This window comes from Molossus molossus, unplaced genomic scaffold (genome assembly GCF_014108415.1).
Source record: "Molossus molossus isolate mMolMol1 unplaced genomic scaffold, mMolMol1.p scaffold_m16_p_11, whole genome shotgun sequence".
NCBI lineage: Eukaryota > Metazoa > Chordata > Mammalia > Chiroptera > Molossidae > Molossus > Molossus molossus.
The window spans coordinates 65,269,472-65,296,601 of NW_023425346.1; the positions used below are offsets into that span (position 1 = coordinate 65,269,472).

The 27,130-nt window shown below is 34.9% G+C and overlaps 1 protein-coding gene across 1 annotated transcript in view; it reads right to left on the reverse strand.

The window, feature by feature from the left end:
* The window catches only part of LOC118625027 (fibrous sheath-interacting protein 2-like), an 85,455-nt gene that overhangs the window by 4,204 nt on the left and 54,121 nt on the right, over nucleotides 1-27,130 (reverse strand). Inside the window, 5 exon segments of the mRNA XM_036253344.1 lie at nucleotides 2,812-2,858; nucleotides 3,583-3,680; nucleotides 9,690-10,085; nucleotides 13,485-22,912; nucleotides 24,633-27,080. Of these exon segments, the coding sequence (XP_036109237.1) occupies nucleotides 2,812-2,858; nucleotides 3,583-3,680; nucleotides 9,690-10,085; nucleotides 13,485-22,912; nucleotides 24,633-27,080 (12,417 nt within the window).

Genomic DNA, 27,130 nt, shown 5'->3' on the forward strand with positions numbered 1-27,130 from the left:
CTAAATTTAAAAAATTCATAAGTTATAAACTCTTTTCTGATAATAGAGGCAATGATAAAGAATCAAGGGAAAATGGATGTTCACTAAATAATTTCAATTTCCTCTTTTAGAAATCTTAGTTCTTCTGAAGTCTGAAGCAATAAAGTGGCATGTGGACCTGGTAGGGCAGGGAATCATGGCTCAGTACCAGCTTTACTCTGTGAGCCTTTACACCTCTTGGAATGCAGAAGCAGCAATTTTCTTAGAAAGGCATAGAATAATCTGGGACAGATAACTGGGTTTCATTGCAGATATTCCTTAATGCTAGCAATTAAAAAAACGAAGGGAAAAATCAGCAAAGTAAGGGCTAACTAAATACATGCAACATAAAATATGTGAAACCTCAGTGCAGTTTACATATTAAGACATATTAAGTAGGAAGCCCGAACAATAGAATAAACTAGAGACCATCTAAAGCACTGATTCTCATCATTGTCTATATCTGTGGAAATTTTAAAAAGAAATGAATTCCTGGATCACATACCACCAATTGAATGGAAATCCCTGAGGGTGGGGCCGATATTGGTATTTAAAAATAAATGCCCACGAAACTCTAATGTGTATGAACTAAAGTTGAGAAACCCTAATCCAAAAGCAGGGAGCACATGCTAGCATGTGTCTGAGATGAGTAAATATACTCAAGTTCTTCTGAGAACATCTATCTTTCCATTTGATTCTAGCATATATACCATTACTTCATGAAAATTTTTATAATCACAGCTTTAAAATTTGTGTCTGAAAATTTTAAAATTTTGGCTACATTGAAGGTTGACATCTCTTGTCCTTTCCCTTAAACATTGTACACATTGTCTTAGTTTGTTGATGAAGAGTTACAGAAAAATTATTGATAGTTAAGGATCTCAGATATTCAGATCTAAATTGTTTGAGATTTCATTGTATATATTATACAAAACTAAGTATGTGTATGTTCAGCCCTGACCTCACCATTGGACTCCAGACTTAAATATCCTACTGCTTATGTGACACCTCAAGTTGAATATGTAATGGGCACCTCAATCTAAACATAACCAAACAGAGTCTTTGTGCCCCTCCCCTTAGTTACTCCCATAGTCTCTCCTATTTTACTGAATGCCTCCTCCTACTATATGTCTGTTTTAGGCTTTTGGAGATGCAGCTGTGATCTTTATGGAGCTCACATTCTAGAAGGGGATAATGAAAAAAACAATTGACAGGGAATAACAAATGACAGGGAGAAAAACAAGCAAAGAAGTGGAGTGGTTAATGCAATGGTGGAAATGAGGTTACAGATTCAAAGACCTCACTGAGGTGACATTTGAGTAAAGATCTGAAGGTGAGCAATGCAAATATAGGAGGAAGAGCACTGCACAAGGATCAGCAAGTGCAAAGGCCCCGAATACCTGGGATGTTTAAGGAACAGGAAGGGGGGTCAGTGAGGCTGGAGCAGAGCGTTCCAGAAAGAGAATCAGAGGAAGTGGTAGAAAGGTAACAGGGGACCTGGGGTAATGTCCAGATGATGTAGGGTTTTGCAAGCCTTTGACGTTTCCTTGGTTTTTGTCTCAGATGAGATGGGAAGTACTTATTGTATGGAATTGTCTTGTTCATGTTCTCACCCTTTGATGCCCTGCCCCAAGTTACAATATAAATTCTATGAGAACAAAGACTTTGTCAGGTTTGTTCATACATGGGACATAACATAGAGGAGATGCTCAGTAAATCTTTGAATGAATGAATAAATAAATGGTTGAATTGGACAGCTGCAATACTACTAAAGGATATAAGAATTAGCTATGATCATTGCAACAAAGCTGGAAAAGACAAACAAACTGAATTTGTGGGTCTAAACTGTACTCTGTCTCTGACTGAAAGTAACCTTGGACAAATCATTTCCTAATCCTGAACTTGAGTTTCCTCATGTAAACAATGAAGGACACTGTATTGAATAGTTTCTGAGTCTAACAGCTATGAATCCATAATACAGGTATCATATTAGTGATTATTGTGACATCTTCTGGTTATGGTGTGTTCATAGAATTCTGGCATACTTAACTGCTATACTATGAACCATCTCAATGAAAATGATTTCCACTTCCACTTTATATTTCTTGACTATCTCCTTGAGTGGGTTATGTGTTTGAGATAACCAAGGTAAGCCTGTGGTTTGAGTTTCAAGGCCACTTAACAGTAACACAGCACTGCATCTTTTGTACATGTTGTTACTGTTAGAGCCACGTTGATCCTCTGAGGATTCAACAAACGGAGAACCAGAAAGTCCTCACAAATGTTCTAAGGAGTTAGTACCAATAGATTAAAAAAAAAAGTGAGGTCCATACTGGCCAGATTTTAATGTCAGCTAATAAATTGATCTCTTACAGCCCTCTACCCCTTAGTATGTTTTTATAGGGCTAAGCCAAAAGAATAACCTCTCAAAAAAATTGTTATACCCTAGCATCATGGGTTCTGGCTCAGACAGAAGCTATGGTATGATATAGCCTTATTTTGTGGGTATGTCTCACAGGAGCATGGTAAATGTTATTTCTCAATATTATGCCACATTCTTGATCGAAATCATTAATAAAATGTAATAGCGATTCAGACAAGACAAACTAATTGGCTCATTTTTAACACCTGAGTGATATAGGACTGGATCATATTTCTAAAAGTAGTTAATGCTCACAGAAAGAAACAAAGCAGTATCAACATTAGATTTGATAACTACAGCATTTATCAAAGAAATAAACTAAGTCCTCTTTTGAATACTTTCTAATTTAAGTTAAATAAAATAAATCTAACCTTCTAATATCTTAGCACGTGTAGCTGGGGTACAATCTTCGGTCTCACTAAAAGAAAAGATAAAGAGCATTTCATTTTCTGTATATTTAATGAATGAAGGAAATACTGGTTAAGCAAGAGAACAATATGTCAATCATTCTTCATATGGATATAACATGAAATACTATATCGCTGAGTTTCAAAATTGATAAATATGATTTCTAAATTGACCGTTTTTCACTTTAAAATTTTAGGCTAAATACACTTAACATAAAATTTAACATTTTGACCTATGTTAAATGTACAGGTGTGTGCTTGAGTACATTCACGTTGTTGTGCAACCATCACCATCATCCATCCCCAGAACTCTTTCATCTTCCCCAACTGATACTCTGTACTCATGAATTACTAACAACCCATTTACTACTCAAGAGATTTGAGCAGGAACCTTTGCACAAGTGATGGAGATAAGATTGTGACCCAAGCCTTATCTCCCAGGTAAAACACACACACACGCACACACACACACACACACACACGTAAATTCTTTATCCAACATACTGCTAGATCAAAAGGATGTAGAGTCCAGGAGAATAAAAATGGGGGTCAAGTAGAAAGGGGAGGACTTTGGAATTATCCAAGTCGGGAGCTGTGGGAACGGAGAATAAGGAATGAGGGAAGGTTTAAAACTGAATAATTGGCCAATCATAGTTTTACCAGGGAACCCATTTTTTCAATAAACATGACTTTCATCTCAGTTTTTTACTTTTGTATTGTTTTAAGTTCTTGTACCTGGCTGATGAAATCAGATCTTCTTGGTTGTATGAAGATAAACTCATAATTCTGTGTATGAAGTGATGTGGTGGTTCAGTAATATTATTTTCTTCTTTCTGAAAAATTGAAAACCAGGTATTACTGCACTCTATAATATGAGAAAAAGTTTTAGACATTATTTAAAAGATGAGTGAACCCTATAATTCTAATTTGTTAAAATGTCTCTTTTTAATATATTTCTTTGGAGTTGGCTTAGTGAAGATGATCTATATTGGAGTTTGAATGTAATTTAAGGCTAAATCTAGCACAGTGTTTAAAGAATATAATTTTCCATTTCTGCACATTACTAATATTTTTAATCATATCTTACTGAGTTCAAAAATAAAAGGAATGGCTGTAACTCTGGTCAATTCAGAACCTTACCAGGTCAGTCATTATAACCAGTGCTCTGATCTATTTGTTGGGAAATCGTGTAATTTTACGGCTATGTCTATTATAAGAATATCTATCTTTTGATGTTTATTAGAGTCTCACAAAAGGCTATTATTACCGAGATTATCATTCACACAATCTGAGTTTTGCTAATGTTATACTAAAACATTTCTTTAAAAAATATTATTATGTAAGTTTTTGGTGTACAACATCATAATTCAACATCTGTATACACTAAAAATACTGTCCATTACCATAAAGTTGACCCCTTCCTCCCTGTCACCAATCCCCTTAACTCTTTGCCCTCTTCTCACCACTGATCTGTTCTCTGCATCTATTAAGTTTTTTATGTTTTGTTTGTTTTATTATTATTTTTTCAATTTCACATGAGTGAAGTCATCAGGTATTTGTCATTTGCTTTCTGACTTATTTCATTTAGCATTACACCTTTAAAGTCTGTTCATTTTCTCAAAAATGGCAAGACTTCTTTCCTTTTTATGGCAGAGTCACATGCCGTTGTATATATAATCACAGTTTTTTTATCCACTCATTCATTGGTGGGCACTTAGGTGGCTTCTATATTTTCACTACTGTAAATAATGCTGCATGAATATAGGGGTGCACATATCTTTTTGAATTAGTGTTTTCATATGCTTCAGATAAACATCCAGAAGTGGAATAGCTAGATCAAGTGGTAGTTCTGTTCTTAATTTTCTGAGGAACCTGCATACTGTTTTCCATGTGGCCGCCCCACTTTACACTCCCACCAACATTCTTATCTTTTTGAGGGTTCTCTTTTCTCCACATTCTTATCTTTTTGATAATAGGCATTTTATATGTGTGTGGTTTAGATGTGCAATTCCCTATTAATTAGTAATGGTGAACATCTTTTCATATGCCTGTTGGCCATCTGTATATGTTCTTTTGAAAAAAATGTCTATTTTGATCCTTTGCCCATTTTTAATTGGGTTGTTTTTTAAAATTATTGTTGAGTTGCATGAGTTCTTTATATATTTTTAGATATTAACCCCTTATCAGATATATGATTTGCAAATATTTTCTTTCAATCCATAAGTTGTCTTTTTGTTTTAATGTAGGTTTCTTCACTGTACAGAAGCTTTTTAGTTTGAGGTGGTCCCTTTTGTATATTTTTGCTTTGTTTCCTTTGTGTTTGGAGTCAGATCCACAAAGACATCAAGAATCTTGATATCAGGGAGTTGGCTGCTTCTGCTTTCTTCTAGAAATTGTATTGTTTCTGGTCTTACATTCAAGTCAATCCATTTTTGTTAATTTTGTATATGGTGTAAAATAGTGGTTTAGTTTCATTCTTTTGCATGTGGCTGTCTGATTTTATCAACACTATTTATTGAACAGACTTTTCTCCATCTTATACTCTTGCTTCCTGAGTCATAAATTGCATATATATATGTTTATTTCTGGGTGCTCAATTGTGTTCTATTGGTCTGTGTGTATGTTTCTGTGCCAATACCATATGGTTTCAATTACTATAGCTTTGACAAGCATCTTGTAATCAGGAAGCATGATACCTCCTTCTTTGTTATTTCTCAAGATTGTTTTGGCTACTTGAGATCTTTTGTGTTTTTATACAAATTTTAGAATAATTTCATGAAATATGCCATTGGAATTTTGGTAAGGATTGCATTGAATCTGTACATTTCTTTGGGTAGTATTGATGTTTTAACAATATGAATTCTCCCAATCCATAAGCTCAGAATATTTTTTCACTTTTTGTTTTCAATTGCTTTTCATAGTATCTCATAGTTTTCAGTGTACAGTTGTCCTTTGTTTATCATGGTTAATCAGTTCCAGACTCTAGTGATTGCACCTGGTGTTGAAGGATTCCTGGGGTGCTCAAATACATAGGCCTACAGATCATATGTACAGTAATTTTAATTTTAATTGTAATACAGGGGTGTATAATTGACTCAGACATCTGAACGTGCACTGTGTCATTTTCACTGTCTCGATCAACTTTTCAATGAATAGATTTGAAAGAACCACGATAGAGGGAAGCCATGGAAGTCAAAGCTAAGTGGCGAGGGACGACTGTATAGGTCTTTCATCTCCTTGGTTAAATTTATTCCTAGGTATTTTATACTTTTAGATGTAATTATACATGGGATTTTTTTTTCCATTTCATTAATACTTATTGGTTTATAGAAATTACATAGATTTCTGTGTATTGATTATTTTATTTTACAACTTTATTGTACTCATATATTCTGACAATTTTTTTGTGGAATCTTTAGGGTTTTCTATATCTTCCTTTTTGAGTTGGATGCACTTTATTTTTTATCACTTAATTGCTGTGGCTAAAACTTCTAGCACTGTGTTGAATAAATGTGACAACAGTGGGCATCCTTGCCTTATTCCTGACCTTGGAAGAAAAGCTTTTAGCTTTACACTGTTGAGTATGATATTAGCTGTAGGTTTTTCATATATAGCCCTTATTATGTTCCCTCTATACCCAATTTGTTTTTATCATAAGTGTTTAATTTTATCAAATGCTTTTTGTGCATGTATTGAGATGATCATGTTAGCGATTAGATTATCCTGCATATGTTAATGTTGTGTATCTGATTGATTTGTGGATGTTGCACCTTCCTTGCATCCCTGAAATAAATTCCACTTAATTGTTCTGTATAATCCTATCATTGTGTTGTTTAATTCAGTTTGCTTATATTTTTCTGAGAATTTTTACATCTATGTCCATCCAGGATATTGGCCTGTAACTTTTTTGTATGGTGTATTGATACCAGGGTGATGCTGGTCTTGTCAAATGTGTTTGGAAGCATTTGTTTGTCTTTAATTTGGGGGGAGGTTTTGAAAAGGCTTAAGTATTAAATATTTATTGAATGTTTGGAAGCATTCATCAGTGCAGCTGTCCCAGACTTTTATTTGTTGGGAGAATTTTGTTATTGATCCTGTATTTTTACATATAATTCATCTACTCATGTTTTTTTTTTTTTTTCATAATTCTGTCATAGAAGATTGTATGTTTCTAGTAATTTATCTGTTTCTTCTAGGTTGTTCAATTTGTTGGTGTGTAATTGTTTGTAGTAGTCTCTTGTGATCCTATGTATTTCTGTGGTATCTGTTGCAATTACTCTTTCATTTGAGTCTTCTTTTTTCTTGGTTAGTTTAGCTAAAGGTTTGTTGATTTTATCCTTTCAAATTACAGACTCTTAGTTTCATTGTTTTTCTTTTTTTCCTAATTTTTTTTTTTTAGTTTCTATTTAATTTATTTCTGCTCTGTTATTATTTCCTTCTTTCTACTAACTTTAGGTTTTGTTTGTTCTTTTTCTAGTTAATGTAGGTGTAAAGTTAGGTATTTTGAGATTTTTCTTGTTTTTGAGGTAACCCTCTATTACTTTGCACTTCCTCTTAGTACTGCTTTTGATACATTCCTTAAAATTTGATATGTTGTATTTCTGTTTTCATTTTTTTCAAGGTGTTTTTAATTTCTTCTTTGATTTTTTGATGACTCATTGGTTGTTATATAGCATGTTGGTTAACTGCCATGCTTTTGTGTTTTTTCCTTTTAATTGAATTCTAGTTTTATACAGTTGTGGTCAAAAAAGATTTCAATATTTTATAAAGTTGGAATCTTCTTGAATTTATTGCAACTTGTTTTGTGGCCTAACATTTGATCTTGGAGAATGTTCTAAGTGCACTTGAGAAGAATGTGTATTTGCTGTTTTGGGATTGAATGGTCTCTGTGTGTGCATCTACAGGGTGGAGCAAAAGTAGATTTACAGTTGTGAGTATGTGAAACAGAGTTTATTCTTGATTATGTATTAATTCTTGTATTCTTTTCCATACACACAACTGTAAACCTATTTTTGCCCCATCTTGTATATATTCATCTGGTCTAATATATTATTTAAGGTCGATGTTTTCTCATTGATTTTCTGTCTCAATGATCTCTCCATTGATGCAAGTGGGTGTTGAGATCCCCTACTATTATTGCATTGCTGTCAGTTTTTTTCTTTAGGTCCATTAATATTTTGGTACTTCTAAATTTAGTGCGTATATATTTATAAATGTTTTAGTCTTTTGCTTGGTTGCCCCTTTTAGCATTATGTAGTGCTGGGCTTTGTCTTTTATTACAGTGTTTGTTTTCATGTCTACTTTGTCTGATATGATTATAACTATACACCTTTTTGTTTTCACTTGCATAGAATATTTTTCCCATCCTTTTATATTCATTCTGTGTGTGTCCTTACTTCTGTAGTAAATTCCTTATAAGTAGCATATAGTTGAGCTTTTTTTTTTTTTTTTTTTATTCATTCAGCCACTCGTCTTTTGATTGGTAGATGTAGTTCATTTACATTTAAAGTAGTTATTGATAAGTATATATTTATTGCTATTTTGTTACTTGTTTTCCAGGCTGCTTTTATACTTTCTGTCCTTCTCTCATCCTTTGTAGTTTGATGGCTTTGTTTAATGTTATGTTTAGATTCCTTTCTTATTTTTTGTGTGTGTTTACTATAGTTTTGTTGTGTGGTTACTGTGAAGTTCACAGATAACATCATAAATATATAACAGTCTAGGTTAAGTTGTTAGCAACTTAAATTTAAAAACATTTCAAAGCTTTATATTTTTATTCTTCCCTTGTTTTATTTTTTGATGATACCTTTTACATTTTTATTTTATGCTTCCCTTAATTAATTATGGCAATTTTACTTCTTTTATTTCTTAATCTACATCTGTGTTTTATAGATGATTGATACACTACTTTTACTATATATTTATCTATTCCACTGAGATTTTTACTTTTATATATTTTCTTATTATTGATGAATGCATTTTCTTTTCAGCTTAGGAAAATCCTTGTAACATTTTTTTGTGGAGCTGGTTTAGTGATGATGAACTCTAGCTTTGGCTTATCTGGAAATCTCTTCATCACTCTTCCAATTATTAATAATAACATTACGAGGTAGAAAATATTAGGTTGGAATTTTTTTATTTTCAGCACTTGGAAAATGTCATGTTACTCCTTTCTGGTCTATATAGTTTCTGCTAAAAAACCTAGTATCCTTATGAGATTTCCCTATCCTAATTGGATTTCCCAATCTTTATGGGATTTCTCTGTATGTAATAAGTTTTTTTTTTCTCTCTCTTGCTTTTAAGATTCTCTATCCTCATATTTTACCATTATAATTATAATGTGTCTTGATGTGGCTCTCTGTGGGGTCATCTTATTTGGAATTCACCGGGATTCCTGGACCTGGATACCTCTATCTTTCCCAGATTAGTAAAGTTTTTAGCCATTATTTCTTCCTCCTACCTTAGCCCACCTTCTGGTCACATCCTACATGCATAAGTCTTCTCTACACAGAATTTTTAATGGGTATTTGCTAGAAGAAATACAAAAGGGTTGGGCTCTATTAAATAATAGATATTATCAATCAGCTTTCGCTTCTCTTACATGGTTTCCATTTTTTGTTCTCCTTGGGCTTGTAACTAATCCAGCTCTGTTTCTATTGTCTGCATGCCCTCAATTGAGTTTTATGGCTTAATCTGTTCATTACTTCTTTTATCCTATTAATATTACCAGGCTTAGGAGATGATTAGAACCATTTTAGTACTCTTTTCCATCTAATTAAGGTTTATTTTGGACAGAATTTCTGAAGAATGTCTGGTTACTGACGGTCATGTTTTTCACTTACCTTATGCTGTGGCTTTTTCTCCCAAGAAGAGTCTGTTACAGCCATGGTTGTAGAACTGGTGGGCGTGTCAAGCTCAGCAACAGATCTTTTAATGTCTTTTTTCTGAGGTTCTGTTATATGATTTGAGGTTGCTTTAGTGTTTTCAATATTTGCCTCTGTGGCTTCTTTCTCTTGATCTTCCAGTTCTCCTAAGCCCTCGGCTTGTATAAGCTCTCTCAGAACATCTTCATATTCATCAGACCTTCGTTTATCTTCTGTGCTATTTTCTGCATCATTTTCAATATCATGAGCTACTAATCGGATGAGAAGTTCTCTTTTGCTCTGAACATCTTTTAAAAGCTCCACCTTGGTGAGATCAGGCTTTCTTATATTTATAAATGAATTTCTGCAAACAGCCTGAAATTGAAGTTACAATGAATATTAAAAACAAAAGCATCAATCACTTTTCCTAAGGTTCTATTATAATAGAGCTATGTTAATATGATAGATGGTTTCAATTTAAGTAATATTATCTTCACGTCACTCACTTATATGTAGCAATATTTTAAGAAGAAGAAACAAATGAAAATTATAAGATATTTTTGATATCTGTTATTTATTTTTTACTCAGAAATCATATTAATCCACCATATTACTTCAAAGTATACAAGGTCTAACACAGGTCCTTTTTTCCTTAAACTTTAGTTTTTTTGTATCATAATTTACTTTTCGTCCATTTACTTCTAATTTTTTTTTTTTTTTTACAGAAGTAGATATGATCATCTATTTTTCTAAAATTCTAGATAAGGAATAACAGAGTAACCTATTTTTTTTCAATATAAATCTAGTTATTATCTAATTTTGATTTTTAAAACATGAGTACCAAAATTGTGGAAGTTTTTGACTCTTTCATCCCTGTTCTTTCACTTGTGATCCTTTGGCACACTTTTTAAAAGAATCTTTAAAACATGTATCTTCAATTTTTTCATACCTCCCTAATCAAATCTCACTTTCCATTTTCAATATCTAAAGACAATTCAAAGACTAATGATCAAATAATAGAATTTCTCACCCTGGCCGGTTTGGCTCAGCGGTTAGAGCGTCGGCCTGCGGTCCAGAGAGACCCGGGTTCGGTTCCCGCTAAGGGCATGTACCTCGGTTGCAGTTTGTCCCCGGCCCTGGTTGGTTGTGCAGGTGGCAGCCACTCGATGTATGCCTTTCACATCGATGTTTCTCTCTCTCTCTCTCTACCTCTCTCTCCCTCCCACTCCACCTGAACAAAAAAATGGAAAAAATGTTCTCGGGTGAGGATTAAAAAAAAAAAAATAGAATTTCTCCACTTTAGTTTTCTTTGATGATGCCACAGAACCTCCAAACTGACTTAAGTGAATAGTCATAGTCCTCAACATATCTTTGTAACACAGTTGGCCAGTTTTCAGATAATGCTGCCTAATGGAATATCTTCTGTGGAAACAAAATATAGATATTGCCTCCTTAAGAAGTTAAAACAATCAATTTTGATTTTCTGTGTTAATGAAGGGAACCAGTGGTTTAGAAAATCTGAAATCATTTTATATGGCTTTGGAATTTGCTACTATATATGATTTTAATAATGTATTTGTCTAGTGTGTTGGGAAATAAAGGTACCTCAAAATAGAAAATAAAGCCCTGTGGTGGAGCCAAAAAGTTGTATGGGTTCTCACATCTAATTTGCTATACTTTTGTCTCTTCTCTTCCTCTGTGCTGGAGGTAGACAGTATTGGTACCCAGACTGATACACACACGTCTTAACTCAGTTCACTATGTCTGCTCCTATATTTGTTATTTTTATTCTTAGGATAGTTTTTCTTCCCCTTCAGTGGATAGGAGTAACTATTTGGTTCAAATATTCTGTTCTTACTTTCTGTGGTCTATAAATAATTTAAGCAAAGAATGCTGGTAACTAAGAGCAAGACTTGTGACAGACAATTCTACAGATAATTAAAAACCGATTTTGAATAATATCATTCTACAGTTTGTTTACACAAATTTTACTCACAAGGCATTACTATTATATAAATGAAGACTACCAGGTAACATGCTAATGCAATGATGAGAACCCATATGGAAAAGGAAATTTTGAGCTGGAAAGGACTGTCATGTGGTCCAAAAAGTTTAGGACAAAAGAGATGAAATTAGTGTTTCAGCCCATGATAATCTCAGTATTTGGGTGTAAAAACATAATACACTCATTAACATAATTACCAGCCCTGAGACTTCATTCAGGGGGCTGCAGGGCTGTGCTGGATAAAACTGACTTTAAGTTGATGCTCCAGGGAGAATGGTCCTATAAATTTGTTCTCATTTTCCGGGCGGGAGATTACATATCTAAACACACTTACTCCTCTTATGCATGAACACCCATTAGTACAAGGGGCTTCGATAAAAACCAAAATGTGTAGTGGATCAGTGTAATTCCATTGTCCAGACAATCCCTTTGCTCTCAGTGATAGAGTTTCCTTGTAACAAGGATACCATTTTGGCACTTATTTATTTATTAAACATCTTTATTTATTTTTTTTGCCCTGGCCGGTTTGGCTCAGCGGTTGGAGCGACGACCTGCGGAACAGAGAGTCCTGGGTTCAGTTCCCGCTAGGGGCACGCACCAGAAGGAAAAAAAAAAAATTTTTTTTTCTCTATTGATTTTAAAGAGAGAGGAACTGAGAGGGAGAGAGAGATAAAAACATCAATGGAGAGAATATTGATTGGCCGCCTCCTGCATGCTCCCCACTGGGGATCAGGCCCACAACCTGGGCATGTGTCCTGACCGGGAATTGAACTGGCCGCCTCTTGGTGCATGGGTCGATGCTTCATTTTGGCATTTAAATGTTCCAATTAGTGTAATATATGTGGGGCCTGAATATGGAGCTACAAGGCAGAGCTAGTTCTACAGTAGGAGGAAATGGAATCATACAAATGGCAGCAGGCCCTGGCTTCTTTGGCTCAGCGGTTAGAGCACTGGCTGAGCACCTAAGGGGTCCAGGTTCCATCCCTGGCCCCCGTTGGGGTCATGTGGGAAGCAGCCAATCAATGTGTCTCTCTCACATTTATATTTCTCTCTCTCCCCCTCCCTCCTTTCCACTCTTTCAAAAATCAGTGGAAAAATATCTTTGTGTGAGGATTAACAACAACAAAAATATGGCAGCATTAGGGCTGCTGGATCTAGAAAAGGATAGAAGACAAAATAACAGGTTACTTCTTTGGGAGGATAGAAGAAACTGGAAAAGGCTAATATAATTAAAGTACAATATTAAGAAGCAAGTATAATCTAAAGTTTGTTGATAAATGTTGCTAAAATTAAAAAGATTACTATTCTGTAGAGTTATAAGTTTGAGAAATTAAAAATATTTCAGATAGTTTTTGAAATTCCATATATCCTGATACTCTAACTGGCCCTTTTAAACACCTTTATCCACAATAAGAACTATAGGAACTATATGAGATTCTGTTTCTTCTGAATCTTCAATGAAGATTATAATTTTAGTCAGTCTGATTTTACTGTTATCCCTGAATCCCATTCTTTTTCCCCCCTTAAAGCCTGTTTAAACTGATTGTGTAGGAACACTCACTTGTGACCTTTAGAGTGAGCCACAGATATGGCAAGTCTCAGTAAGCCATATGACTGTATGGATGAACCAGTAAAACCAATTCTTTTACTGGGCTAGACAATAACAACACCAACAAAGAAGCATTCCAAAATATCTGTTTGAGGAAGAGAATCTCAGAACCACCACGTCTCACTTTTCACCTGCTTTCTGTGGTTGCTTTTGCACTTACCTCTAAGGGTTTTATATCCAGTCGTCCGGTATTACTCAATGAGATACGTCTTTCTTTCTTCATCTTTCCCACATTAGATATGTTTGGTGAGGAGGAACTTTTTCCAGCCAATGATGCTCTTCTCACTTCTGCTATGCTATGTCCAGTGTTTCTTAAACAGTCCATCTTAAGTTTCTCAAGAGGTTCAGTTTTTATAGAAAGTACTGCTAAGTGTTCTGAAATAATGTCTGGGTCTATTTTGATTGGCCTTTTCCCAATATGTGGAACTATTTTAATTTGCATTTCCTCTCCACCCGAATCTTGATCTGACTCTTCTTTCTCTATGTCAGGGGTCATTTTCAAAGCATGTTCTTGAGTCTTTTGAACAATTCTATTAATGTCTAGATCTCCAAAGAAATCAGCCTTTGAATTCTTTGAGCTATCTGTATCTGCTGAAAAATTTGAAACTTCATTAATAATTAAACTAGCCACTTTTTTAGGGAAGACTCTGTTTGTACCTTTTATATCATAGTAAAGGTCTTTGTGGGTTCCAGATTGTAGGAGCACATTACTATAAATAGAGTCAATCACCTGAGAAATCATTTCTACACTTTCTGGGTTTAAAAGCTGTTCTTCAGGGTCAGCAGCAACAAGACTAATATTACTTTTGGAAATTTCAGCTGTCACAGATTTTGTCAGTTGAGATGCAATTTTATTTAACTCGGACTTTGATAAATTTTTTGCATCTTTTCTTGAGGCACTTGGCAACCTTACTATTTTAGCCAAGAACAAGGCCAATGCTTCCTCTAGAAATGTGGCATCTAACATAGAACCTTTCTGAGATGAAGACTTTTCCTGGGACTTAAATTCATCAACAATTTTGACTACTTTTTTCATGATTTTTGCAGCTTCCAGAACTAATTCTGAACTTGATACTTCTTCCTCTACTTGAGGTTGAAATTCAGAATTGGAAATTTCCTTCACCATTAAAAAACCTATGATATCAGAGAGGACATTGCTCTTGCCCATTAGATCTTTGAATATGGAAGTATGTGAGCCAGAATGGTTTAAAATCCTAGTATAAACAGAATCAACTACCTTTTCAATAGTTTCCTTGTCAGCTAAAGGTACAGTAGGCAATTCCTTGGCCGGTGGTGTGAGTTTAATCTTACTTTTTGAGATAAATTCTTGCACTGAATTTAATATTTTTGAGATGATATTTTGCATTTCAGTTTCTAGAGATTTGTTTCTTTCCTTATCCACTTTTGGAAACATAGCTAAAAGTTTTGATAAAAATTTTACAGCAGTTTCTTCTATTATGTTATAAGGCAATATGTGAGCATGTGACGGTTTTGACTTGGGAGCATCAGTAGTTTGTATAACATCTTTAAGAATATTTTCAATAATCCCATCAACTTCTGCACACTGATGTGGAGTTAGCTCTCCAGAAAAATAGTTCTGCAACTGATTACCAGCCACTTCTCGTAGAACTAAATCAACCATGGTTTCTGAAAGCATTCTGCATCCACTGGCTACACAACTTTGTATAATCTCTTGTGATCCAAACTGTGACAAGAGATTAGTGTAAATGGAATGGACCACTAATTGAATCATTTCATCATCATTGGGATGTAAGGATTCCACATACTGAATAATCATATCTTCATCCTTGGAGATCTCGGTTGTGACTGTACTTAATAACTTCATTTGAAGGAAATCCAGTTCTGTGAGCCAATCATCCTCAGATGTTTCTGCTTTGATTTTGGATACTCTTGGGAAAATTTTAGATAAAAGAGCAGAAATCACATTCTCTAAAAATTCATAAGGCAGCATGATGGTATATGGCGATGATGTTTGGCATTCCTTACTGGCTGTTTGAGCCACCTTTTGGATCTTTTTAACAACATCCTTAGAGTTCAGAGGCAAACATGCTGAAGCTGGAACCTCATCACAAAATGTCAAATTAAGCTGATGTTGAGAGATTTCATTTATCACTGCACTAGTTAGTCTTCTTGCTAAATTGTCCCCATTACTCTTTATATTCTTACAAATGGAGTCTTGAGATCTGTATTCCTTTAAAATATTGCATACAGAGGAGTGAACAACTTTGTTAATCAATGTTTTATCTATTGCTGGTATTCTGTCTAAGAAAGGTATCTTATTTAGAGGGACATTTTTAGTTACTTTATGCACATGGGGCATTTTATCCACCATTATTTTCTTAATGTTAGATGATGCTTCATCTGTAGTTGATTCTTTATGCTTGAGAGGTACTTTAGGAACGGATGACACTTTATCTACACGTGGAAAATCCTGATTTTCTTTATCTGGCCTAAATACCTTAATTTGAGCCTCTGAAAACTCTTTTAACAGTAAATCAATGAGCTTCATAGCTGTATCATACAGTTCAGCTTGATTTTGACCATCACTTACATTTTGACATCTATCCTGTGTTTGTGTTTCTGGTGAGGTAGAAAAGATCAATTTGTTAACCATTTCGATGATAACATCTTCTAAAAATTTAGCAGGAAAAATTCCAGGTTTACTTTTTGGTGGGTACTGAGGACTATCTGGTTTACTATGTTCATTTCTAATCTCCTTAACTTTAACTTTCTCTTTCTCTTGATTTTTCTCTCTTTCTCTTACTCTCTCTTTCTCTTCTTCCTTCTCTTTGGGAGGGAGATTTTCGTTAATTGAGAGAGCTAAATCCTTTGTTGAAACCGATTGTGCTAAATCCTTGCCAACCTCTTGAATTACATGAACTTTGTCACTTGAGGGACATTGGAGATTTGAATAATCTACTGATTCTTGAGAAGGACTAATTTTCAAGATATTTTCATAAATATTTTCAGTGATATTTTGAACATATTCATAGTCAGAGTATTGTTTTTCATTTATATCTGTTAGAGGTGCAGTGTCTTTTCTCTCCTCAATGTTTGGCTTTTGAGTTACTGTGTTCTTTGCTGTGGTCTCTGCATTTCTCACAAAGGATTTGTCTTCTTTTTTAAATAAACTTTCCCTTGGTTTGCCAATCTTCTTTTCCTTGTTTAATTTGAATTCTTGTCCACGTATTTCCTTTGTACACTCTGTATCATCAGTAGTTACTGGAATTTGTGTGTGTGCCTCATTATCTTGCCTCTCTTTATCTTTTGAAGCTGATTTGCATTTCTTCTCAGTTTCATTATTTTTAAGTGTTACCCTCACATCTGACTTCTGAGTATCTTTACTTTTCACACTAGTAGTTGGAGATGTAACTTTTGATACATTCTCAGTATATTTTTCAGTGGAAATTGTCGTTTTATTTTCATTCTCTTTCATTTTATTTGCCACACCTGCAGCTGACTCCGTTAACGAGGTAACCATGTTGTATTTCATCCTTCTAGTTATCGAGGTAGCTTTCGGATCTTGCATATCACCTTTTTTTATTGATGTCTCCTCAGTTTGAAAACTTTTCTTTTCACTCGTTTCACCTCTACTTATTTTCAGAGTTTCCAACAAATATTTCTGGTCTGAGGTTGGAGAAGTGTGTTTATATGATTGTTCTGAAAAAGTAAGTTGGTTTCCTTTTAAGCATGTGTTCTTCTGTGTAGAGGTTTTCTGTGGTAGGTGTTGAATCCTTTGGGTGATGTTATCTGGATTTAGAAATGAAAAGAAGGTGGAAGACCAGTCTCCTGAAAAAAGTGGTTGAATCTTGAAAGCAGAGATTGCCTTTTGGGCTAAAGCAGCAATTGTTTGTGTTAGAATGTTACTTTTATCATCCTTTGGAATTTTATTAGAGTCGTATTTTCCTATGAATTGATCGTACACAAAATTGGATATCTTATCAATGATCTCTTTATTAATTGGTGGAAAAGCAAACATTTCTTCAGCATTGGGTAGAACTTTAATTTCACTTTTCCTAAATTCTCCTATCAGAGAGTTTGCAAAATTTATAGCCAAGCCCACAATGTCTGTCTTTGGCATTTCTTTTTTTTTGGAATCTTCAGTAATACTTAGAAGAGAATAAAATTTGCGAACAAGGTCAACAATTACATCCTCCAAAAATGTAGCTGAGTATAGGGAAGTCTGTGTCTTTTCTGGAACAGGTTTAGTAAGTACAGAGACTTGGTCATCATCACTGACAGAGGATTTGTCACCCTGTAAAAATGGCTTCAGGTGATGATCCATGATTTCCTTCATAATGAAACCAGCTAGTTTACTGAGGATGGAGCCTCCTTTTTTACCTGCATCTTTTTTCACTTCAGCTTGAAATTCAGATTTTTTCAAGATACCATTACATATAGAGTCAACCAAATTCTCAATCACTTCTAATTGTGTACTTTCTGCATTCTCTTCTGCCATGGCAAGACGGATTTCATGTTCAGAAATTTCTTTGATAATTTCATCAGTCAGTTTTGAAGCTGCATCCACAAACTCATCATCTGGTGTACCATCTTCCTTTTCGAGTTCCCTTTCAGTGTCAGTTGAAGGGGAGATATGCACTATAAGCTTGTGAATTATATCTTCTAAAAGAGAGTGAGGCAGCACAGTAATGCATGATGGGAAGGTGTGGCTATCCTTCAGGATGACATTTAGCACATTTTTGATAATATTATCAGCTTTAGGGGAAAAATAGGAAGAAGACACTAATTCTCCTGAAACTAATGTTTGCACCTGATAATCATAAATTTCTTCCAATAGCAAATGATATATTTTCCTTCCAAAACAAACAGTGTCGCTTTGTATAGCCCTATATACTTGAATCAGAGATTTATATTCATCTAATATTTTATCATAAATAAGGTTGACTGTTTTTTGAACCATTTCTTTATATTTTTCTGAAAAACACACATCATTATTGAAATAATCTGTAACTAAAATCTCTGATGTGGTGAACTCCAGAACAATTGATTTGACTAATGTTGTAACAATGCCAGTAATTTTTACCTTTAGTGTATCTGGGTTTTCAGCAGCCAAGACATTATGTGAGAATGCATAAAGGAGTTTACATAAAAGCTCAGCAATTACTTCCTCCAAAAAGACAGCTGAGTTCACAATGAAAGACAGCTCTCTTTGTGTAGGATCTATTGCTTTCTGTTTATAATTTTGATCAACTGCAGCTGAAAGGAAGGTTTTATCTCCAGATAAAAATGACTGAAGATGATGGTTAAATATTTCTTTTATTATAAAACTTGCTATTTTTGAAATGGGCATATTACTTATTCCTTTCTTATTTTTTGAATGAGACTGGTATAGCTTTGAATATGAAAGATAAATGGAATCAACCATAGACTGGATATCTTTTTCTGAAATCATACTTTGTTTTCCATTGCCATGTTTAATAATACATATTGCATGTTTTGAAATTATTGACATAATTTCATTTATAAGTTTTATGACTGTACTACTTAAATCTGATTGAGAAGGATCTGTGTATTCTGCACTGAAGGCCAATGGACCCATCTGAGATACAAGCTGAGTGACGATTTTTTCCAAATGAGTATGTGGTAACATCGTTGTATATATTGTTGATGCCTGTCTGTGGAATCTTGATTTAGTAATGTAACACTGAACTCTCTTTATCAAAACATTAACATTTAGTTTGCCATGTGACTTATGAGGAAGCTTTCCTGTAATATTTGAATGAATTTGGAAATCAAAAGTCTCAGCCAGGATGATTTTAGTTATCCTCGCAGCCAATGTCTTGGTATCATTTAGAAAATTGTTGTTAGGCATTATGTCCATTTTGTATTCTTGCAAAACTTTGCTGAACACCATGTCAATAATGTTTTTGACTACATGTCTCTCTACTGGAGGCAAACACAATTGTTCCTCTGCATTCTCTAGAATGATAACTTGGGCTTTTGAGAATTCCTCTGCTATCAAATGTATGAGTTTTTCAGCTTTATCAAAAAGTTCATCTTCCGAATCTCTTACTGATTTTGTTTGTACAATGCCTATCACCCTGTGGAATATTTTGTTTAAAACCCCAGAGATCACATCTTCCAAAAATGTTGAAGAATAAACATGGGCATAAAACCACTGCATTCTCTCATTGTCAAGACCTGTGTACGATGATGAAGGCAATGACTTTCCATCCACAAATGGCTGAAGATGTTGTTGACAAATGTGTTTAATGATAAAACCTGCTATTCTGTCAATGAGAACATCTTTACTGCTTGTGATATTTTGCTCAACTGATTTTTGAGACTCAGAGTTTGGTAAAATATTTTTGAATACTGAGTCAACAAGATGCTGAACATCATCGTCTGAATACAGAGGCTTGGTTTCTTCATCTTTTGAAAATCGAATTTCATGTTGGGAAATTTTCATCCTAATATCACTGATTAAATTTGAAGCCATTTCATTGAAATTTACTCTTGATCTATCTTTTAGAGTTTCTGTGTTTGGAACAGTGTTAGATGCAGAAGAAAAGATTCTAGATAACAGTAATCTGATCATGTCTTCTAAAAATGTGTAAGGCAGCAAGGTGTTATATGGAGATAAACTTTCAGTTGGCTTGGCAGATTTATTGATGTTACTAATAATGTCCTGAATAATATTCTCAGCTGTGGAAATAGAAGCGGAAGATGCTGACAAATCCCCAGAAAACAGTGGATGAAGAAGGTAACCTGAAATAGCTGCTACAATTAAATTGGCAATATTTTCCACAAAAATTTCACTGTCTTTACACTCTTTATCAATCTCAGGGTTTATCCCATGCTGTTTTAAAACATTTCTATAAACTGAGGTGACGAGTTCGTCCACAATGTCTGTATCTAGAGAGGGGTAAGACTGCTCTTTGCCACCACATAGAAGGTGAATTTTAGCTTTGTCAATGTGGTTACTTATTGAGTCTACTATTTTTTGTGTTATGCTTTTCAGCTCAATTTCAGTGTCTTGCTTTGAACTGAAAAGCTTTGATAAAAGTTTGGCAACAATTTCTCCTATCAATATATCAGGGTAAATACCTAAGGGTGATGGCATCTTGGGTCTATGTGACTCTGTGACTTCACTGAGCACCTGTTTAACCATGTTTGATATCGCATCCAATGGAGTATTTGGACGAGGCAAACTTTCTTCACACAAAAATGGTTGAAGATGATTTTCAATAATCTCTTGGATAATAAAACTGGCTATTCGGTCAACCATAATTGGGCTTCGGCTAACTATACTTTTCTGAATTGAAGCAAGAGAGTCAGACATTTGTATAATATTACTATAAACAGAATCCACCATCTTCTGGAGGTTTTTTCCTGTACATAGATGTTGATTATCACATATAGTGAACCAAATCTTATGTTTTGAAATGGCTGATATAACCTTATTTATTATACAGTTAGACATTTCAATAAAATCTGAGCTCATGAAATCTTTTCTTCCCAAAGAAGAAACCTTACTAGATGGAGTAATGAGTTGAGAGAAAAGTCTTTTGATGACGTCTTCTATAAATGAGTATGACAACGTGGTGCTATAGCCTGGTGAAGAACTGGGTTTGGAGGTAAATTCTCTGAGTTTATTCTGTAGTTTCTGAAGTATAATCTCAGCTGTGAGGTGGCAATATGAGTTAGGTATGAGTTTTTCCCTGAAGCAAGGTGGGAGTTGGTAGTCTAAAATCTCTAGTAATATGCCATTCGTTATTTGTTCTGCTATTGAGGTGTTGTCATGTGCCAGATTGCCATCACAGGTCACCTTCGATTTATATTTCTGTACAACATCATAATAAACTGAGTCAACAATCCTCCTAACAGTTTCTTTATGGACTGGTGGAAAACACAGCCTTTCTTCAACATTCCGTAAAACAGCGACATGGGTGTTATTTAACTCATCCACGATGTTGTTGACAAATAACATATTCATCTCATTAAGCCGAGCCTCAGTAATGTTTTCATTTATGCCCCACAGTGAAATAGAGAGATTAAAAAACAGGTCTGAAATTATTTCTTCCAAAAATGTGGCCGAATAAATACCTGTGTTCATACTTCCCCAATATAGCTTGTTCTGGATAGCTGTTGTATGCATATCCTTTGTTTTCTGTCTTTTAAGAGGTGACACAGCAGAGGAATTTGCTGAACGCTTCTTGCCAAATGGTGCTTGTATTTTGGAACTAACCATGCTGGGATTATTCAAGGATGCTGTCAGAGCATTACCATCATAACTCATGAATCCGTAAGAATATTTACCTTGTCCTAATTCTGGCCTTTCTGCTTTTTTAAAACTAGACTGTATTTCTCTTGCTCTATCCTTTAAATGCTTGCTTGCAGTAGGTTGACTTTGGGGGAGTTGCATAGTGCGACATAGTTTGTCCATCAATGATTTAACCAAGCTTTGGGAAATATTAGTAAGTATAGAGTCTGATGACAATAAATCTTGATCTATTTCTGCCCGATTTTCCAAAAGGTCTGACATATAATCTGCTTGAAATTGTTCATGGTCCATTGCTCCCTTACAGTAATCAAATTCTTCATCTTCTACACTTTGAAGTACTTTTAAAAGTTGACTTTCTTGTGTTGATATTTCATCCGAAAGAGGACCATTATCAAGGAGGACAGTGCTTGTGCATTTTTCTAAAAGTGTTCTAATAAGTTTCTCACACACGACATTGAGAAGGAAAATTGATTTGGGGGTAAGCCCTAAGTTATTTACAAGTATGCTATTACTTTGCTGATCACTCAAGGAGGATAAAGATTTTCTTGCTTTTTTATCAGAATCCATAGCCTCATCTAGGTGTTCATCTGGTAAAAATAAATCTAAAACAATATTAAAGACTTTATTGACTACTTCTTTGGATTCATGAGTTTTTAGGCTGCTAACTAGACTGTCTAACTTACATGCCAGATAATTCAGTTTATTTCTTTGAATGAGATTATCATTTTGGTGAGTAGATGATTCCCAATTTCTGCAAACTATCTGTCTTTTCATGGTGTTTGTTTTGTTGCTAATGGGCATGAGCATGGAAAGTGGTTTATTCCTTCCATTGCTTTCAAAGTGATGAGTTATTCCTATTTTGTTTGACAGTATATGAATCACTCCTATTAAGAGATCCTGAAAGAGATTTTCAAAGTCAGCAGCAGCTACTCCTGGGCAATAAATGTACTTTGTTTTTAAAGAAAACATATGCTGTGCAATGTCAACCTCTATAATATTACTATTACAAAGGATTTTAGTAATGATTTCACAAATACTTAAAGCTAGTTCTCCAATAGAAATTGACCTGCTTTCAAACATTTGAGAATCAATGGAAATAATCTTGTCAAATCCTGCATTTTGGCTTTCCCATGCGTTCTCCTTTTCTCTATCATCTTGGGTCCTGTCAGAAATGCTTGAAGATAAATGGCAAATGACAGACTCAGTGAGCTCTTCACAAAATTGATAAAGTGAAGGATCTTTGTATATGCTTCTTAGAGGCTGTTTTGATTCATATATTTTCTTTGACAGTGTAGAAACAATAGACATCTTCTGACTAGACACTTAAAAAAGAAAACATAATTTTAGCATGCATTATGAAAAATATGGAAAGTTTACTTTATTAGTAATTATTTACATATGGATTTCACATTTGGACACCACACTAAACCAATAGAAATATTTAGTTAAGAAAGACATTATGTTTTCTTGTAATGTTTACCTCCTACTTTGTGTAATCTCAAATTCAGCCAGAAAGTGGGAAATAACCCTTAAGAATTTTCATTCTAAGTCAAGTGCTAATGTCTGTCTTGCTGAAAGGGTTATGGGCTCTAAGAAGTTGAAAATTCTGGGGCAGAAAAGTGATTTTCATGTTCAGTTTTACATCCTAGCATGTCTGCAGTGATCTGTAGGGACCTCATCTAATTATTGAAGACATATTTTTAGTGACAACATTTAATGTTATCCTCTGTATTGCTTATAGCAACTAAGGAGTTGTGTTTCAATAGCAACTTGACTGAAATAAAAGTGTGTGAACTCCAGAAATGTAAGGGTTACATGATTATGTCAGTAGTACTTTAACCTCTAAGCTTGCAGTTTGTCACACAATTGGAAGGTCAAACCAGCCAGGCTTAGGACTGTAGTCTTCTCTCCATTCCACAAAATACTTACTGCAAATCACACACCTGGTTGGGATGGCCAACTTCTTGGAGTGGCGGCCAGAGCATCACTCTTGTGTTTCAGAACTCCCTCAGAACTCAGGCATCTATCATGCCCCAGCATGTGTAATCAGGCAAGTCTTTGTGGAGATGGGGGAGATGGGGGGTTATTAGCTGAGCTTTGACTGCTTGACAAGATTGGCCTATATTGAGATGAAGGGAGTGAGGAATGAATATTCCACATGAAAGAAGGAACACGAGTAAAATCACTGCCAGGCCCTGTACATGTCTGAGAACAGAGAATTGATTTGATAAAAGAGCCACATACCAGCGGGTTAGAATCATGAATCTCCTTTTCTTAGATTTCTTTTTCTTTAGTTTATTTAGTTTATGTTCGGAGATTCTGTTATCTCCTTGTGTTAGGACTGGTAGTATGCGCTCTCATATTTGAATGTTGGACAGGTGATGTGTCTGGACTGGTAATGTAGCATCTAATTACTGGTAACTGGAATAATTGATTCAGTTCAGGGCTAGTGTAGTATTATTAGCTTCAACTTTATGAAATTGCCAATATTCAACAGGTTGGGACATAAAAAAATAGCTATTACATGTGGTTCAACCTAACATACAGAGATAAGCATTCTTAGAAAGGGAGTGAAAATAGCTTTGTTAGAATATGTTTAGAGTATTACACCTAAAAGGAAATTAAGAATACTGCACTGCAAATAAAATAAGATGTTTAATACCACTGCTCTCAAAAACTGTGACTAACATTGGCAAAGACTTCCACTGTGCACCTTGAGAAGATGAATCACAAATCTTCAATCAATTAACTGTGGCTTTGGTATAAAGAAGTCATGCATAAGAACTTGAAAAAACTTTGGAACTCATACCTCATGCTCAACCCTGCTTTTCTGTCATCTGCAGACATGGGAAACTGAACAACAGACACTTTCAGGTTCAAACCATGTGAATATTTAACTTCTCTTTTTCTGGTATTCTGATGTACTAAGAAGTACTAAATACCCCACCTCCAAGGTGGTTGTCAGAAAAATAGTAAATAAACATGTCTGACTATTTTTTTCTGAGTTATGCAAACTTTTAAACTAAGTTATCTTTTGCTTACCTCTAGTTCTGAAGTTCTGGAAATATGTGACCACAGATGTGGTTACATGTCTTGCAACCAAATTAATTTCATTTGGACCCAGTTCATGATCAGCAAAAGCAATGACTTCGAGTTCCTTCAGAGTCTTTATGTTTGGGCACCTCCTGTTTTCCCATTTTTTCAGTAAAGACAGATGTCCCCTGCTGGCTTCAGAGTTTGTGTTTTCTTCTTCAGGTCTACAGCTGATTCTTTCATCCCACACTGTAAGCAAACTTTTTTCCTCATTCTTTCCTCCTCCAGGGTTTTGCTTTGATATGAAAAATGGTTTCATTGTTTCCATGTTTTCATTAATGGGTGGTTGACTTGGAAAACCAGAGCTTGACAACACTGTATTGACAATCTTTTCTGCTGCTACACATATTTTGAGTGGAGAAACAGTGGTCTGAGTTTGGTCAGGCCCAACAACTGGGTTTAAGTTCCCATAATAAAACACTTTTGGATTTTCACTTTTTTCCACCTCTATGAATGACAAGCCTTGCTTTAGTGATTCTTCTGTGGATTCATTTGCTCTTTTAAACAGTTTTTGTAAGACACTGCCTTCTGGAAGGGAGCTATTTCCTTTCATGGCTTGATCAAAGGGCCATTCCCTTGGGCTATTGTCTTTTATTTTGTTTCTAGAGCTTGCTGGTGTGTTTTCTGAACCAGTCCTTTTCATGGGGTCTGAGCTTTTAATTGTGTCTTCTATCGAGGCTCTGGCATATGAAGATAAACTTGATGACGCATTATATTCTGTTTTGCTATCTTCAACAGAATAAGACACCGAACCAGACATACTACTTTGTGAAGGATTATTCCTGAAACTAACTTCCTTTAACTTTGACCTGGGAATTTTCACACTAGATGCCAATTCAACCTGATTAACAATGTAAGTATTTTCCACTTTTGGGAACGAACTTTCCACTGGAAGGTTTTTGATCAGAGACTCATTGAAATAAGTACACTGGTCTATCAGTGTGCCAATGATCTCACTTGCTACAATGTTCTCATTCCATATGCCAATCGATGATGATTCTACTTGGCTTATTTCTTTGTCTAGCTTGTTCTTAATAACACCAAGCATGTCCCTGATGATATTAACAGCATATGTAAGTAATTCTGAATGGAATGAATGAATCTGTAAAAGAATACTTTGTACATTTACCTTGGAAATAACAGTACTTGTATTGGATTCATCAGAAAACTTTTCCAGTGATTCTAACGTTGGCAGCATCTTTTTGCTTAACAGTTCCTGTTGGATAGGAAAAAGGTTTTCTATAGGCATTTTCACTATTTCGGAAAACTCATATTTGGAGTTATGTTTAAAGTGCAAGTCTACAAATGACTCTAACATGTTTAAAACCCTTTCCACTATTTCTAGAAGAGTTAGCTTGGTAGAGTCCAAGGAAATTTGGTCTTGTATATTCATGTAATAGGTTGGTACACTGCTGACAATGTCCTTGGTAGGAAGACTGTATTTACTTTCTGTAGTGTGTTGTTTTCTACTTGTTAGAGTTTCTTTACTCTCTGGGATGGGCATCTGTGACAAAAAGCACAGCTGTAATTTTTCAAATAGTATTTCAACAATTTCCCTTCCAAACACATTAATTTGTGCATTGGTATCCTCAGCTCCAGTAGAAGTTCCTTTAAAACTATTATGAGACCTACCTTCACAATCCTCAAGAGCTGGCAAATTGACAAGGGAAAGACAATATTCTAATTGTTTTGCTTTTTTTGAAATTACAGTCAAAACATTTTCAGCTATCATCAACAAGTTACATTTTTCACTTTCCATGTCATTTGATTCTGCTTGCCATGTGTCAAACATTTTTTTAAATATACCGTCTTTAGGGAAAATCTGTTCTAGCTGTGAAGAAACGTTTTCCAAGTAAAAGCATGGCTGTGTTTCTGCAAGACGCCCAGGACCTATAGTCCCCTGTGAATGTTTGAGATCATCCGGATGTGGGAATTTGACTGGATGAGCCAAATTGTGGTTATTTGTAGCATATAACCCCTGCAAAACTGTATTAACTATTTTATTTGCTGCCATGATTTGATCAACAGGTAAAGCTTTCACACTGACCATTGCTCTAGTTTGCTTCACCTTTTCAAATTCTTTCACAGTTGTTTCCAGGATATCCCTTATTATTTGCTTGGCATGCATGTTTAATTCTGAAGTGGGCAGTTTGGTTCCTAGCAAGCCTTTGGTGTCTCCTGTGGCTGAGATGTGTGGCAGCCCAATGGCAGTCTTGGACCTGCTGTCTTTTAGAGTCTTCTCTCCAGGACCTAACTTGATCTTGCTCTTGACCTTAGCAGCACTAGGTCCTAGGTGTGTTTTTGTTCTAAATTTAGGTAAAGTAACTTTTGATTTTTCCTTTAAATTTGTTTTAAAGCCTGGCTGAGGGTTGCCCTTAGGGCTCACTTTAAAACTCTCTAGCCTTAGAGGTTGCAGTTCATCAGAACATCCTTCAGGGGATGAAACC